General features: G+C 58.1%; 1 protein-coding gene across 5 annotated transcripts; it reads right to left on the reverse strand.

Annotated features, from left to right (window-relative positions):
* Positions 1-81: 81 nt before the first annotated feature.
* On the reverse strand, positions 82-14,845 carry INPPL1 (inositol polyphosphate phosphatase like 1). Of its 5 annotated transcripts, XM_036888605.2 has the most exons (29): positions 14,712-14,845; positions 13,438-13,839; positions 10,677-10,740; positions 10,434-10,584; positions 10,081-10,201; positions 9,697-9,837; positions 9,359-9,452; positions 9,162-9,251; positions 8,885-8,983; positions 8,633-8,783; positions 8,441-8,547; positions 8,014-8,116; positions 7,733-7,929; positions 7,309-7,426; positions 6,636-6,732; positions 6,208-6,346; positions 5,995-6,094; positions 5,806-5,894; positions 5,450-5,531; positions 5,229-5,318; positions 4,579-4,692; positions 4,352-4,440; positions 3,801-3,888; positions 3,556-3,711; positions 3,227-3,305; positions 3,010-3,150; positions 1,236-1,905; positions 842-975; positions 82-740 (listed from the first exon to the last, which is right to left on the reverse strand). In XM_036888605.2, exons 2-29 carry the CDS (start codon positions 13,632-13,634, stop codon positions 650-652), a joined length of 3,792 nt encoding a protein of 1,263 aa, XP_036744500.1. In that variant the 5' UTR covers positions 13,635-13,839; positions 14,712-14,845; the 3' UTR covers positions 82-649. The 5 variants fall into 5 exon arrangements, with proteins under 5 accessions (XP_036744500.1, XP_057363220.1, XP_057363218.1 ...); XM_057507237.1 differs by having other exon boundaries at positions 3,010-3,305; positions 3,602-3,711; positions 10,545-10,584; XM_057507235.1 differs by having other exon boundaries at positions 3,010-3,305; positions 3,602-3,711.
* Positions 14,846-16,152: the final 1,307 nt, after the last annotated feature.

A 16,152-nucleotide genomic window follows, 5' to 3' on the forward strand; every position in this document is an offset into this window, starting at 1 on the left:
AGTCCCCACTTGTGACCAGCGAGGAACACGGGACTGCCACACAGCAGCAGCGCAGGTTAATATAGACCAGGAGACAGTGAGAACAGCAAACTGGCACTTCATGGCCGAGATCCTTTCCCTTACCCTCAACTGGCCCCAATATTAAAGTGCCCACCCCCCGAAACCCACACAGAAACGCTTAAATAAACCCCTAGCCCGGTCCTCGGGCTATTCCTTCATTTCCGGACGGTCACCCCCAGAGTGGGGGTTGGGAGCAGTACTAGCTGAGCCCCCTCCTCCCCCGATGATTCAGGCTTGGGGGATGGGGGAATAGAAACGGTGATGAAAATGGGGACCCAGACGTACCCAAATGGCCCCTATAGGCACCCCTGGGCCTGAGAGGGGGGGTCCAGAAAGGGAAGACAGCACCAGAACAACCAAGGTCCTTCCTAACCACGGCAACTGACCTCCCGAGCCCCGGCTCTAAAAGGTGAGGGGCGGGATGTCCTTAGGGCATTCCAAATGATTGGGCAGTGGGGAACAGAGATCCCCAATAAATAGGCAGAGAGGTATTGCCCTCCCCCTCATAACTTTCCAACTCGGGGGTTATGGCTGGACCTTCCTAGAGGGCGAGGACCGCGGGATTGGCATCTTGGCAATGCTACCGCTATCACTTGCTGAGCTGCAGGGTGTCCAGGAGGAGGCGCTTGTGAGCAGGGTCCTGCACTCCAGCCTCCTCCAGGTCCTCCTCGGTGATGTCGCTGTAGGGGTGAGAAACTGGAGATGGGTGAGGTGTCCAGAGGGCCCATTGCTCCGCCCCCGGGGGGGCAGACCCACTCCAACCCTCCAGCTCCGCCCCCACCTGAGAAACTCCAGGTCGTCCCAGCCATTGTGCACCAGGCCCTCCTCATAGCGCTCCAAGCCGATGGCCCGCAGCCAGGCGCCCATGCCAGCCTCGCCCAGCCCGCTGGCCCACCCGCCCTGCGGGCACGGAGCCTGAGGGAATACCGCACGTCAGGGGGAGCACGGAGGATGCCCACACACACACACACAAGCACCTGCAGACAGCCACATCTTACCACATGCTTTGGGGGTTGGGGGAGGGAGGCGAGGGGGGCTGATTCATGTGTTCCCCCAACTCTCCAGTGCCCAGCTCAGGGCAGAGGGCACACCACTGAGTAAGCAAAAGGATACTACAGTCCGTGAGCAAGCACACACCTCAGGTACCCACAGACAGCCACCCCTGGTTCACACACCTCCTCTGCCAGGTCCTCCTGGATGCTCTCTCGGATGCGAGGTGGAGGGAAGCTGAGAGGCCGGCCATAGTCTGAGGGCAGTCCTCGGGGTGGCTGCAGCTCCAGGGGGCCTGGCAGGAGCACTGGGCGGCCCGGCCCGGCAGGACCATAGTCCACCTCACTCAGTGTCTTGGCCATCTGCAGCACCGAGCAGGAGCGATCGTCCCCACTGGCCACCTCCCCCAGGAAAGTGCTGGTAGGTGAGGGGCCTGGGGGCAGCGGAGGCCTCGGATGGGCCTTGGGAGGTGGGCCATGGACCTCACCCCCACTGCGGCCCCGGACCACTGGCCCTGGCAAAGGATCCAGGCTGGGGGGCAGGAAGATGGCTGAGTCTGGCAGTGGTGGGGGTGGAAAGTCTGGAGGGGGCAGGGTGCCCCCAGACTCCTCATCTGATGAACTTCCCTCTCCCACACGGGGGGGCCGGTGGCGTCCCTGCTGTGGAGCAGGCACTGTAATGGCCACTTTGTTCTTGGTAGCAGGTGGGACAGGGGCCCTGGCAGGCGAGGGTGGCTCCGGGGGCAGCAGCTGGTGTGGGACCCCTTCGAGGACGTAGTAGGCAGGGTTATTGAAGCTGTTCTTGGGTGGAGGGGCTGCCACCCCTTCTGGCTCTGGAGCCCCCTCTGGCTTCGACCTGGGTTTGGGAACAGCATAAGTAAGTCAGGCCCCAGAAACCCACGTGAAGGCAGTGGGTGCAGTGGGAGGAGAACTGGACTGGGAGTTGGGAAATGTGGGCCCCTTGAACTAGACTTGCATGTGACCTTGAGCACATCACTTTCCCTGTCTGGCCTGGTGTCCTCATCTCTGAAATCAGAAAGGAGGAGTTGAATGGATGATCCCTAAACTTCCTTGCCTTACTCACTAAGATTCTCGATGTTTTATGACTTTGTAATTGTGAAACCTGAGCGTAAATGGGTGAAAACAGGTGCCAGAAGGCAGGGCAATAAAGGCCTTTAATGAGAATGGCCGGCCAGATTTGGAAAGCTTCCAGAGGCATCTGAAGCCAATCTACTGAGGAATCTTACTCCGGGATTCGGGTCAGTTTTTCTCAAGGGTGGGGATGAAACCAAGGTGACTGATAACAGCTGAAGGTGAGTGAAAAAGCATCAAACGGGTTCTAGGCCTTTTTATTTAAGTTCAAGTGACAATTAGATATAATTAGAAAGCAAGCCTCTATTTCCCAAATTATGATCCACAGAACACTAGTTACCCAGGATATTAATAGTTACTGTGTGGAAAAGAAGTTTCCTGGCCCATTAAGTTTGGGAAACTATATTCAACAGAGTTGAAAAAAGGTTTCCTTCCTGTGCACATGCCCAGAGCTTTTGGTAATACTGATGTGTACTGGGAATATCTAAGAAAAGAGTATAGCAAGAACCATTTCCCAAATTCATGTGACCCAAACCCATTTCCAATGGGGCATCTTGCAGCAGTGTTCCACAGAACACACCTAGGGGAATTCTGTGCTGAGGCACGTGCCTTACATGGAGGGAGCTATTGCAAACAATCTCTTGTTCCATTTTCAAGGCAAAGTTGAGAGGAAAGGCTGACTGTGTTCCCTTTGACTTAGAAAGCCACACCTAAGGGAGGCCTGGCTGGCCAAAGTAGCCACAGGCATAGGGCCCAGCACTGCCAGCCACAGGGCAGCAAAGAACCCGAACAGCAGAGGATCCCAGGCCGGCCTTGAGAGCCAAGCATAGTGACAGAAAGTTGGGGGATGACAGGTTCCTTCTCTCACCTGGGGATCAAGGGCTCCTCCCGGGGAGCAGCTCGAGGTGGTGCTGGGGGCCTCCCGGTTGGTGGTGGTTTCTCTGGTTCTTCAAATAACTTGGACAGTGGGCAAGAGGCCTCTGTGGGGGTTGGCTTGCGACTCCCTGACCTGCCAGGGGTGCAGAGGGGAGAAGAGATGAAGCAGGGGCTGACCCAAAGTGACTCCCAACACAGCCCCAGCTCACCTGGGCTCCTGGCTGCCTCGGGACACAGAGGGGGCTTTGCTTTTTGCGCCTGCCTCATCCTTATCGACGCTGATCCACTCTAAGGGAGGAAGGGGAAGGAGGCTCAGAGGGGATCTGGGGTCCTTGATCCCACAGACAGCCCCTAGGCCTGCTAGCCCTTTCCTCTGCTAGCTACTCCTCAGGGCAGGCCTATTCCCAGCTGTGGCTACAGAACTTCCAAATATTCCAGGGATCCCAATATGCCCTTCCCACACCTCAGGTCCTTCCCTCCTAGACCTGCCCACACCACACCACCTCGTGCCCCAGAACCCTCCCAGTGGAGCCCCCACCGTAGAGTCGTTCACGGGTGCCCAGGCGCTCTGTGGGCACCCGCACCTTCATGGAGCCACGGATGTTGCCTGTCTCCTCGCCACGGTGGGACAGGAAGGTCAGGAACTGCTGGGCTGTGCTGCCAATCATGGACTTGAGTGCCACCACACACTCCCCTGAAGGGCAGATGAAGCAGACCTACAGGTTACCAAGCCTCTAGGGCCTTGCCTGGCTTTCTGTGCCGTGGGTACCCCTTGCCTCTCACCATAGGATTCGTAGCCATCCATGGACTTGACTGTGAGCAGGAGGTGCTGATCTTGCAGGTACTCAATGTCAGCGAGAATCGGCTTGAGCTGGGGAGCAGAGAGGTCCAGTGAGGAACAACGCCCTACACACCCGCTCCTGCCCCAACACCACTCACCCCTACCTGCAGGCTCATCTGTGCTCACTCCCACTCAGCACTCCACCCAAATCCTCACTGTAGAAGATGCAGCTCTGCATGAGCTTTCTGTAACAATTAGCATTGTAACTAATTTTCTGCATCTCCAATACTCAATGGCCAGCACAGCACCTGACATTTAGCAAAGGCCCAAGAAGCACTTTTCGAACGAATGAATGAACAAGCTGCAGTTTGGTCTCACACCTCCCAAAAAAGGAAACGCTCTTGTCCTCACTCATGCCCAGCACGCCCTGCCCCCACATGCATGCACTTTGCCAGCTGCACTGCCCTCCCGGGCTGGCTCTCCAGTGCGCTCTGCCACACCAGTCTTTCTGTGCCCTTCCCCACAAGCCCAGGCCCCATGGCAACTGGCTCACCGTGGGCAGCTGGCGTGAGGACCATTGCACCTTGAGGAAGTTGATGTTGTCACTGCTCTGGGCGTCATTCTCAAAGCTCTTCTTGTACTCTGGAGCGGGGGTGGGGAACACCCAACTGAGCACCGCCTCCCAGCTTCCCTTCCTCCTAAGCAGGGAGCTGACTGCTCTGGGCCCTTTGGCTTCCCACCCGCCTTGGCCCACACCCAGCCCTGGGCGCTGCCTCTGACCTTCCAGGCAGGTGGAGTAGAACTCAATGAAGAACTTGGTGCGGCTGGCTGTCTTCACAATGGCCTCAATGCTCTCAAACTCAATGTAGGCCTGATCTGAAGCCTTTGAGAGCCCTGAGGGGCAAAGGGAGGGATGCAGACAGGAAGGCTGAGGGTGTAGCAAGAGGAACAGGATGGACTGAGCACTGGGATGGGAAATCAGGACCCCTGGAAGAGCAGGAGAGTAGGCCAGGAAGGGCCTCCCCAATCCCAAGCAACCAACAGGGGGATCCCAAAGCCCAGGCCCTGGATGGGGGCAAACAGACAACCCAAGGAAGACCACGTACAAGGAAGCTGGGGACCAGAATGCCTGCAGGGATTGCCTGCCAACAACCCAGCACAGCAGGCACACTCAGGTACACATGTGGCTCCAGGCAGACACGGACACACATATTTACATTCCCACATACACAACACACACTGCTGGCCATGTACCTCTCACAACAACCCAGGCACACAGACATCCTCACACATCACTCAGAAATATTCCTGTACATACATGTACACACACACACACACTTAGATATATCCAAGCCTATGCACATTCCCAGGCCACCACCTGTGCCCTCCCAGATGTACGCCATACCCACAAGCACATCCTGAATAGTCACCTTTCTTGGAGATGAACTGAGAAGTAACTCCAACCTCAAATGTCCCAAACACGGGAGAATGGTCGCTGGTGACAATGTCGTCAGTGCAACCTGGGAAGGAGGGATAAGGAGGGTGGCTCAGGGCAAAGCTCTTCACTCTCTGTTCCCACTTCCCAAAGCTGGACAGAGCTGCGACAGTGACCTCCCAGGATCACCCATCACCCTGTCTGGGGGGCTCTGACCATAGGAATTGCAGATGATGTGGGTCTCGGGGTAGGACTTCCAGAGAATCCGGTCACACCATGAAGGCACGTTGGTCCGGACCTGGGACGGGGGATGGCAGCATCGTCGGGGTTACAGTTGGGAGTTGCTTAGCATGAGCCCTGCCCCCGAGCTGATGAGGCCCCATATCCCACCACACTCGGCCCCAGTATGCCACCTTAGATCCTCACAACACCCAGTATCACCCCAACGCCTTGGAGGGGCCACAGAAGCTGGAGGAGTAACTACAGAGGCTCAGACCCTTGACCCACATGCATCCTTGGTTCATTGCAGCCCTGGGGAGTCTCCCAAGGCCCACCCCATTCTCTTCACTCACCCCAGTTGGCTTCTGCTTGTGCCAGGCGTACGTGTCCCGAGAACCCCGCTCATAGCGGTAGGTGGGCGGGAAGGAGATCTCCTCTTCACCTAGGGAAGGTAGGGGACAAGTGAGGGCTGGTGCCCGGAAGACCCAGGAACACCATAAGGATGCCAGCCCTCAGACACCTCCTGCTGGGTCCACACTCACTGAATCGAAGGAAGACTTTGTGTTTCTCCCGCTCCAAGTTGAGCTGGTCCACCCTGAGCAGGGGCTCAAACTCCTTCCTGCTGATGTAGTTCAGGATCTCCTGGGATGGGGACGCAGAGGCTGGATATGTTCTCTTGAGCCAGAGATAGAGGTGGGAGCCTAACTGGTCCCACCCCCTGATTTCCTACCAGCCACCATGGGCTCTGTTTGCACCTGGATATCCATGTCCAGGCGGTAGTTGAGGTCCCCAAACCAGAAGAGGTGAGTGAAACGCAAAGAGATGTCAAAGGCACTGAGCTGCCGATCACCCAGCGAGAGCAGCCGCAGGATGTCCAGGTAGTTCTGGTTCCGCCTAGGGTGGGGGCCAGGGGAGGTCCCCAGGGTCAGGAGTCAGCGAAGGCATAAAAGTAAGTCTCTGGGGTCAGGGATGGGGTAGAGATCAGGGTTCCTGGGGACAAAGGAAGGTGCTGGCAACAAAACCAAGTTCAGGGATAGACAGAGGGGTCTTGAATTGGGATGGAGAAGGGGGTCTCTGCGGACAGGGATGTATGAGGGTACTGGACTAGGATATGGGAGAGGGAATAGGTCTCAGGTGAATAGGGGATGAAAGTAAAGAGACTATGGGGAAGGCATCCCCTCACCGGGCAGTCTTCTCATTTCCCGAAGTGAGGTGGCAATTCACAAAGCCAAATGAGGTGCCATTGAACATGAAGGAGACACCCACAGCCCCCTTGTTTCCTGTCAGCAACAAGAGGAAGACCTGAGTCACCTTCAAGGGCTCCCAGCTCTCCCCTCTGCCCCTCAAAGCAGTGGGAAGATCCTCCCAACCGCCCTAGATGCTATGAGGCAGGCAGGCCCCTGAACACACCTTCCCTGGGGGCCACATGGACACATGCAGTCATCTGGATGGCCTGAGTCTGTCTGCATGTGTGAGCAGAGCCCCTGGAGATCACAGGGGATCCCAAAGGTGAAGCTGAAAGGACCTGCAGATTCTGACCAGATTGGGGGGAGCACTGGACTGCAGACCAGGAGACCTGGGCGCTATGCTGGACTCCACCACGTACTAGCTTTGTGACCTTGGACAGGTTACTCAACCGCTCTGAGTCTGAAGTTTATCATCTATGGAATGGAGGTAATTATCCTGGCCCTACCTCCCTGGTGGGGCTCGAAGAGATTCAGAATACGAATATGCTTTACAAATTTCAGAGTGTACTATCTACAGGGAAGCTGAGACCACCCAAAAGGGGAGACCCTGGACTGGACTGGACAGGATGAAGGAGGCATGGCTGAAGGGACCCTGCCCACCCTGCTCACCCAGGGTGTTGGCGATGCCAGTCTTCACGCTGGATGTACTGACGTGGCTGATGCGGTTCTCATGTTCTGGCTTGACCAGCACAGCCACTTTGATGTTCCACAGTGACTGCATGGCAATCTGGACAGAGGGTGTGGGGTCACCCAGGCCCTGAGCTGGGGCCGCTGTCGACAATCCCTGCACCCTGGCCTACACTATAGACTATTCTGTCAGTCCTAGGATAGGAAGGTCTGCTCCTACTTTTTCATGAGGGGCCAGAGAGAAACAGACCTTCCCATAGCATGAAGTACTCAGGTCTGATCTCCTAAAGGATATGCCCATGGACCAGAGGGCGAGTCAGTCAATTAGTGTTGCCTGTGAGGTCAAGCAGGATAGTCTGGACTGGTGTGTGAGGAGAGGGGACTGGACAAGATGACGCCCCCTCACCGGGCGGTAATCCAAGTCTGTGAGCTCCTTGAGGCCCCCACGTAGCAGGTCCAGCCACTCTCGATCACCCACTGAGTTCTCCTGGGTCCCAAAGACATAGATGTCGTGGGGTATCGTCACTGTGACCTCATCCAGGGTCTTCCCTAGACCCTTCGATGTAAACCAAGATGTCACACTTTTGGGAGGTGGCACACTTCCTAGAGGTAGAGGGGAAGGGGACGGTCAGGCCCCTACTCTGGGGTTATTCCTCGCTCCCACTGCAACCCCCACCCAGGCCTGACCCATGTTCCAGGTGCCTATGAAGACAGAGATCATGTCGGGCTCATCTTGCTTGGAGTGCTTGTTCTTCATGAGCTGCAGCAGCTGGCAGAAGGCTTCCCGCTTCTGGGGGGACAGCAGCCAGTCAGGGGCCGTTGGTGGACAGGAACCCCCTCCCCATAGGGACACCCTGCTAGGTAGCAAGTCCCACGAGGAAAGAGTCATGCCTGTCTGGTTCATCACTATATACCCACTACACAAGCACATGACAGATGCTCAATACATGCTCACTGAATGAACATTTGAATCCACCCTCTATATACATACTCTCTGCCCTGTCAGACCCACCCCTTCCCAGAGGGATGACACGACTGCATCCTGTGTTCCCTCTCCTCCCATCCCATGGGGGCCTCTGCAGCCCCCAGGGGCCGAGCTCAGCTTGCTGCTCACCCGGGCGCTGACGAAGATGAAGTCCTTGCGCTGTGTCCGATCCTTCTCCTTCTCAAACACGACACCCAGCTTGTTCTGGACTCGCTGGGACTTAATAAGCTGGCGGACTAGGGGATGGAAGTCAGTCACATCAGCCTGAGGCCCAGGGGCTGCCCCACCCACCCACCCCTCCCAGGTGGGGCCCTGGCTCACTGCGGTCGTGCGTGAAGGTTGTCCAGTCCTCCTGTGAGTCCCGCTGTCTCCGCAGCAGCACCAACCGCCCACCCTCCACGTCCACGCTCAGCGTGAACTTTTGTGACTTCCCAATCTTGGTCAGGTCACCCAGGGTCACATCCAACTTCACCTGCAGGCCAGGAGGTGGTGAGGCTGTTGAAAAAACCTAGGGGCAGGCAGCACCACTTCACCTCCAACTGCCCTTTGCCCCAACAGGCCCCATGTGGGTACCTCAAAGGCCTGCACAGGGATGGTCTTGGCCTTCCGTGTGGACGGCTGCAGCGGAGCTGGAGGTGCTGTGGAACTCATGTCCTGTAAGGCCTTCAGGGCCTGGAGGGGCCAAGGACAGGCAAGGTCACGGGATATGCTGAAGACTGGGGCTGGGAGCAGCACAGGTGATGTGGTCATTATTAAACTGTATATTCTGGGTTGAGACCAGTTAGACCAATGCAAGTGGTCAGGGACTGGTGTCAGGGGTCAGAGGTCCCGAGTCAGAAAGTCAGACCACCTTCTTCTGGATGCCCGACAGGAAGTCCTTTAACACCGACAGTTTCAGCACCAGGCTCTCTAGTTCCTGCTCCCCAGTCTGTGATGGGCTCTGCATGTAGAAAGAATGAAGCTTGTACAGGAGACCACCACGCAAGAGGTCCCACACCTAGCCCCAGAACGTGAACGCATTCCCCAGGCATCTTCCCACACTCCCACCTGCTGCTGCAAGAGGCGGGTCACCATGGGTGAGCTCTGCTGGTCAAACACCTTGGACAGGATCTCCAGGCCCGAAAGGACCTTGTCCACCTCACTAGGGGAGACATCAAGTCAGAGGAACTCCCCACCCTAGCCCAAGAACCCAAGAACAGGGAAGGGGGGCTGTGTGTGGAGCTTCAGCTTCCACCATGAGGATTCAAGGGTTCAGGTAAGGAAAAGTCAGGAGGCAACAGCTGGTTCCATATTCAAGGCCAGAGGTCAGGGCATTTACGCAGCAAGGGAGGTGAGGACAGGTGAGAGGTCAGAGTGCAGCACATGGTGTTGGATGTCCCAGGTACCTGTGCAGTCTCCGGCATGAGGTGGCGAGGGTGCGGGTGAGGTGGGGCAGGTTGCTGGCTCCGCCCCGCACAGCCTCCAGGTCCAGCCCGTAGCTACCCTTCAGGTACTCGTGCGAGACAGTGCTCAGCCCATTGGGCGCACTTCAGGGACGGGTTAAGAAGTCAGTGACGGCCTTGCTGACCCTATCCCAGCACCCCCACCCTATTCTTAGAGGAGATGGTACTGGTGGCAATCAGAGTGCCATGGTTCAGGGTGTCTGCCTCTGTGGCTGAGATAGGCTGGGGGTTGTGGTGGGGGCTTTGAAGGTCTCCCTCTCTTTGGTGAGGTCACAGTTCTCAGAGAAGAAAGGGACCTCTTGCTCAGTGGAGGGGTTGAGGTCTTACCTCTCAGCAGCTGGAGTTGTGGGGGTCTCAGGGGCTGGTGGGGGGCTGCTGGGCCCCACAGGGGCAGAAATACTGGTGGAGCCAGAGCGCGGGGGCAGCGGGGGCTTCTCATCCTCCCCATCTGTGGACAGGAGTCAGTGGGGCAGCCATTTGGGCCTTCCACCCTCAGTGAAGTGTGGGGGACTGCTTTGGCTATCAGAGACTTCCATGAAGGGGGGTAAAGAGCCCTGGCATCACAGTTAGGGGCAGGGGGCTCTGTGGAGAGGCCGGTTGGGAAGATGGGGTGGGAAGAGGCAGGAACTGTCTGGGGATGGGGGCGGAAAGGCATCAGCACACTGCACACCAGGTGGCACCTGAGGCATCGCGGTCATCAGGTGGGTCAGGCTCTCGCTCCCGTTCTACCGGCAGCAGCAGGGCGCACACGAGGCCCTGGTTGGGCTGGACATACAGGCCGATGAGCTCACCCAGGGTCTGGAAGCGGCGCACAGGCACGCCCTGTGAAGTCTGCAGGCCAGCAAGGAGGGGAGAAGGGTCAGCCAGCTGGTCCCACACCACCAGCTGGAATCACAGTCAGGGGTCAGGGTCCCAGTTCCCACCTGCACAGCTAGGAAGTCTTCTCCATCAGGTAGAATGCGGTATGTGTGCACATGCTTCTGATACCTGATGGAAGGCAGGGGTCAGTATTGGTCACCCCTAGGCTGGGGTCTAGGCCCCAAAGCACCCCTCTCCTCCTGCCTCTAGGTGCAGCCCTCAGCCCCTTCAGCTTGGTTTCCCTAAAACCATGTGCCCAGGCTGCACAGGGTTAATGCTGGAGCTAGTCTACTTCTATCCTGTACTGTTGCCAATAAAGAACAGGAATGACCAGGCCCCCACTCTCCCACCCAGACCTACACAGGCTCCACACCCACCACAGGGCCTGGGAAGCAACAGGCAGCTCTTTTGTGGCCTCTACAGCTGTCTAAATAGCCCCTCTGGGCTGTGGTACCAGTCTGGGCCCCCCGCCAGAGTAAGAGTCCTCAGAAACTTGGTGAACCTCTGTTTGTGTGCACGGGAGATGTGCTAACACACGTGTGTGCCTGCTGTCTGTGTTTACGCTGGTGTCTGCTCTGATGGAGTCAGGTATGTCTGGGGCAATTCTGCTACTGAGTGTGGGGGTATCACCCTAGGGCTTTCTCCCCCCTTTCCCGGACATCAGTAAATTGGTATGACCCAAGGGGGCCCCCTATGGGAGACCTGGACCTCTGACAGCCCAAACTGAGGAGGGGCAAAAGGGGTGCTGACAGATGGCAGCAACAGCTGAGCAGGTGACAGCTGAGCCAGGCTCCCTGGCGGTGGAACACGCCCTCTGCAGCCACACCTCAGGGCAGGCGTGCCCAAGGAAGTCACCCAGGCCACAAGTGTGGGGGCAGGAGAGGGGTCTCCTGACTGCTGACCAGACACAAGCTTTGTGGGTGTCTATGTGTGACTGGCTGTGTTGGTTTGTGGACTGTGGGTCTATGTGTCTAACAATAATAGCATCCTATTAACTGAACCCTGTCTCTGTGACGGGCCAGGTGCTCAGTGTCTACAGACATGATCTCACTTAATCCTCTCATTTGGAGGCAAATGTTATAGTCCCATTCTCCAGAAGAGGACACTACGGCTCAAGGAGGAAAAATGATCTGCCTAAGGATGTGGACCAAGTAAAAGGAAGGGCTTGGATTTAAAGCCAGGGCAGAGGCCAGGGCCTGTGACCCCGTCTGCTACCTGCTGGAGCAGGGGTTTGTCCTGAATGTTACCCGTGTACACCTCAGTGTGTATAAGGTAAGCAAATATGTTTCAGGTTGCCTACCCTCAAGCTTCTATTGTCATTTCTGATCCCCATCTCCAGGCTCCTGAGATGCAAGAAGTTGCCAGAGTCAGCTGGCAGAGTGGAAGGCCCCACACACAGACAGACCCTTGCCCCACCCATCCCTTCCCCTGGCAATGGAGCCAGGATTCAACCCTTCTGGGACAATAATGTTCCTCACCCAGACACAGGCCCAGCTGTCCCCCTCCCACTTAAGACAGCTGTCCTAGCACCTGCCTCCCTACCCCCCTAATTAGGGGGTGCACTTCAGAGAGGGCTGGGAGGCACAACTCGGATGTACATCTGCCTAGGCTGTCCTGATTTAGTCTCCCACACTGGGCCTCAGACTTGGGGCATAAGCTGAGACTTACAGCATCCCCTTCTCTACAGGTCCACTGCCTAGGCCAGGCTTTCTCAACCCCAGCAATACTGACATTTTGGACTAAATAATTCATTCTTGTCAGGGGCTGTCCTGGGCACTATAGGATATTTTACCAGCATTCCTGGCTTCTGCCCACTAGATGCAGGTAACACCATTCCAGTTGTGACAACCAAAAATGTCTCCAGACTTTGCCAAATGTCCCCTGAAGGGTAAAACTAACCGCAACTGAGAACCACTGGCCTAGGCCACCATATCCCCAAAGATGTGAGGGAACAGAGGGGTAACCGCTGGAAGGATAGGGGTTTGGAAGGACTCATGGGGCTAAGGAGGATCATACATAACCTAAACAAAGCAGCCCCCAGAACTTCCCACACACTGCCTCCCACTCCTAAGGCCCACAGGAGCCCTTCAGTGTCATAAGCCACAGGGGAGAACTTAGCAAGAAGACTCCAAAACTGAAAGCACGAACTCACCCAACACCACTGCCACACAGGGCTGATGGGCACAGTACCAGGCCCACTGGGAGAACTGCCACATCTAGCCTCACACTCAGCACCCAGTCAGGGTTAGGGCAGCAGGATACCCAGGACTCCAGCCCAGAGCCAGCTCTCAACGCACTAACTGAATTCATGAAATAATGACAAGGGCCCATACAACCTCACCCCTCCCTTCTCAACGCCACTCTGCCCCCTACCCCAGCTGCAGCCATACACAGCTGGCAGGCCCCAGCCTCAGTCCTGGGGACACAGAAAGAACCCCTAAGGAAGCGACTGGGTATCCTCACACACCCACTAGCCCCAACTGAGCAAGACACCCAATCCCTGTGTAAACAGAACTGCACACAACCCTGGAATGCATATCCTCACCCCTCAGGCCCCTTCTGCCTGGAGGGCGCCTGACAGAGACTCCCTGCAATTTTCCCCATTACAGTCACCCTGGCTAGCAGGACCCATATAATCTGCCCTCAAGCCCCAGAAAGTGCCCCCAGACAGGAAGGAAATGCCCCCTGCATCCTTCCTCTGCCCCAGCAAAAAGCCGAGGCCCCCACTCTTGGGGGCGCTGGCGTCCCACTGTCCCAGGCCCTCTCCACTTGCTCAAGGAACCCGGGGCCGTGCCGCCGCCCACAGGGAGCCCCAACCCCACTCACAGGACGCAAAGCGCGAAGGCTCCCGCCACGCTCTCGCTGTCTCGGACCAGGAAGCTGCCATCGCGGCCTGCCCGGGCCAGCAGCTCCTCCGCGGCAGCGCGGCTCAGGTCGCGGTGGTACCAGGCGGGGGCCGGGCTGCCCAGAGCACCCCCCGGGCCCGGGCCCCCCGGGGCCGGCGCCCCGCACGCCGAGGCCATGGCCAATGCAAGGCTCAGCGCCGCCCGCGCCCACCGCCCGGTGCCATCCTCTCCGAGACTCTCGGGGCTGAGGCTGGGGGCCGGGCCGGGGTTCCCAGCCTAAGGATCGACGGTCGGACCAAGCTGGGGATCGGGGCTCCGCGTTCGGCCGCGCAGGCCGGCCGGTTCGTCGCGCAGCCGCCGCCGCCAGCAGCGCCGGCCTCAACTTGAAGAGAAAGAAAAGTTTGTTCAGAGGCGGCGGGGGAGGGGCAGGAGCGGAGTGCAGAGCCGGGCGGCCGGCCCCCTCCCCTCGGCTCACAGCCCGGACCGCCTCTGCTCCCTCCTCTTCCCCGCGAGGACGACGCTCCCCGCATTCCCGCAGGACCCCGGAACTCCAGGGGTCACCGGCCTCCTTAACCCCGCAATGATCCTGACCCCGCCATGGCCACCGCGAGGAAATCCAGCCTCCAAACCCCCAAACCCAAGGCCACGTCTTTCCACCCTGCACCCGAACACCAGGATCCTGGCCCGCTCCCCGGAGAATTAGCCCCTTTCAATAATCGCAATGATATGACCCCCAATTCCCATAAACGTCTGATTCCACCTCAAATCCTTTCCATTCGTCACACCTACAGCCTTGCAGGACCGAGTTCCCGAAACGTGCGAAGATCCAGGGTGAACCTCCTCCCACCCCTCTCCCCATCATCTGAGAACGCACCTCGGATCCCCAACTCCCGTGAAATCCGGTCCCCTCTTAGACCTGAACCCCCAAACTTCACTGGATCCAGCCCCGGACAAACCCCGCGGGGGAGGGGTCCCCCCCATAGAGCTCTGATTCCCCTTCAGCCACCCATACCAGGCCCAGTGTCCAGGAATCCCCACGCCCCGTCCCCGGCAGCCCATCTCAGCAGGGTCAGAACCCTTCCCCCCGCTCGGTCAAGTTCCCTGGCACCATCCCCCATGCCCGCAGGCCCGGGCCTGGAGGGCTTCGGCAGCCCGACACCAGGCCGCCCCTGGCGCTTCTAGAATAAAGTTCCCTCAAAGCCCTGGGCTTCCGACCCCTCCCCGGAGCCGTGGCCGCCGCGTGCAGACCCCCACCTCCTGGGCTACTGCGACGTCCCCTTCCCCGGGGAAGCGGCCCTGCACTCTCAGCGGCCACTTAAGATGGCTATCCGCTGCCGCCGCACCCCCCACCTTCTCGCCTTCCGCCCCGCCCGCCGCTCCGCCCCCGCGGCTCTCCGCGGAGCCGGGGGTAGCACCCGCGCCCCGCCTCTCGCAGCCTCGGATCTTGATCCCGAAGCCGCTGACCCGCCTAGTGACCTCGGGCAAGTCACGGCACCTCTCGGAGCCTCGCCTTCCCGCTCTGTAAAATGGGGATGTTATGAGGGACGATTCAGTGGAACTGTGCTTATAAAGCTCTCGGCACAGGGCCTGACACCCAGCAGGCGCTCCTGAGCGGCGGCTATTTTTATTATTAATTAAGGAGTAACGAAGGTGACAGCTGTGTAAACTGTAAAATGCGGCGCCGGAACGAACGGGTATTATTAGCACCCGCACCCGCCCCAGCTACTCCCTCCAAGTCAACAAACTTAAGCTTTGTGGGCGAAACACCGAACCGATCTAGGGGAGCTCCCTAGACCCGGGGCGCTCAGAACCCCGAGACTCCTTCCCCTCCCTCACTTCTGCAAGAGGCACCAAGTCCCCGGAAAGGAGGCGGGGCCCATAGGAGGGTCTGGCCCGCCCCTTCCCCAAAAAAGACCTAGCCGCTGGCTGCGTCTCTCGGGAGTCCGCTTCCTGCCCCGCCCCTCGGCCCCTAGGCTCCTTAAAGGCGCAGGTCTCCAGCTTGGCTCCCACCGCTGCAAACGCCTGGGCCGCCCTCGGAGGATCCCCTTTAACCTGCGAGAGAACTTTCACTTTGCTGAATTGAACCTGCGTCTAGGTCAGCCCCGACCAGCTCCTTCCTCTATTTCAAAGATGCATTGACTTAAGCCCAGAGGAAATAAAGCCTAGGACTCTGCAAGTGCAGTGTGGGGGTGTTCCAGGCTAGATAAGTATAAAGACGAAGAGACCCACCCAGTGTCTCCACACCCCTTCAGGAAACACAGTAACTCATCCTCTAATCTGTGTCCGACTTCCCCGCCAGTCTCTCCTCTGGGTAGAGGGAAGGTGGGTCTGCCATGACTGGGGCACTTTGGTGGGGGATGGGGAGAACTTGGACTAGGAATCTTCACACCTGAGTTCTAGTCCAGCTTCATCGCGCAACTGCCAAGTGTTTTCACACAGGTATCCGTGCCTTTTTTGGGAATAACTGGTGGGGATGTAGGCACAAAGACTTACCGTGGGGGAGGTGGGAGCGGTAGCCCAGAGATCAACTCAGGCCCAGTTCCTGGGGGCTGTGCAATCCAGGATAACAGGATAGATAGATCTACCAATCCCGGGAGGGGTCAGAGGAGCCAGAGGAGAGGCCTAGTGCCTGCCCCGGAAAGGCCTGAGGAATTTCCAACCCTCTACCAGCCTTGCCTCCAGGTAAGTCAGGGCA

This window comes from Manis pentadactyla, chromosome 9, assembly GCF_030020395.1.
Source record: "Manis pentadactyla isolate mManPen7 chromosome 9, mManPen7.hap1, whole genome shotgun sequence".
NCBI classification, from domain to species: Eukaryota; Metazoa; Chordata; class Mammalia; order Pholidota; family Manidae; genus Manis; species Manis pentadactyla.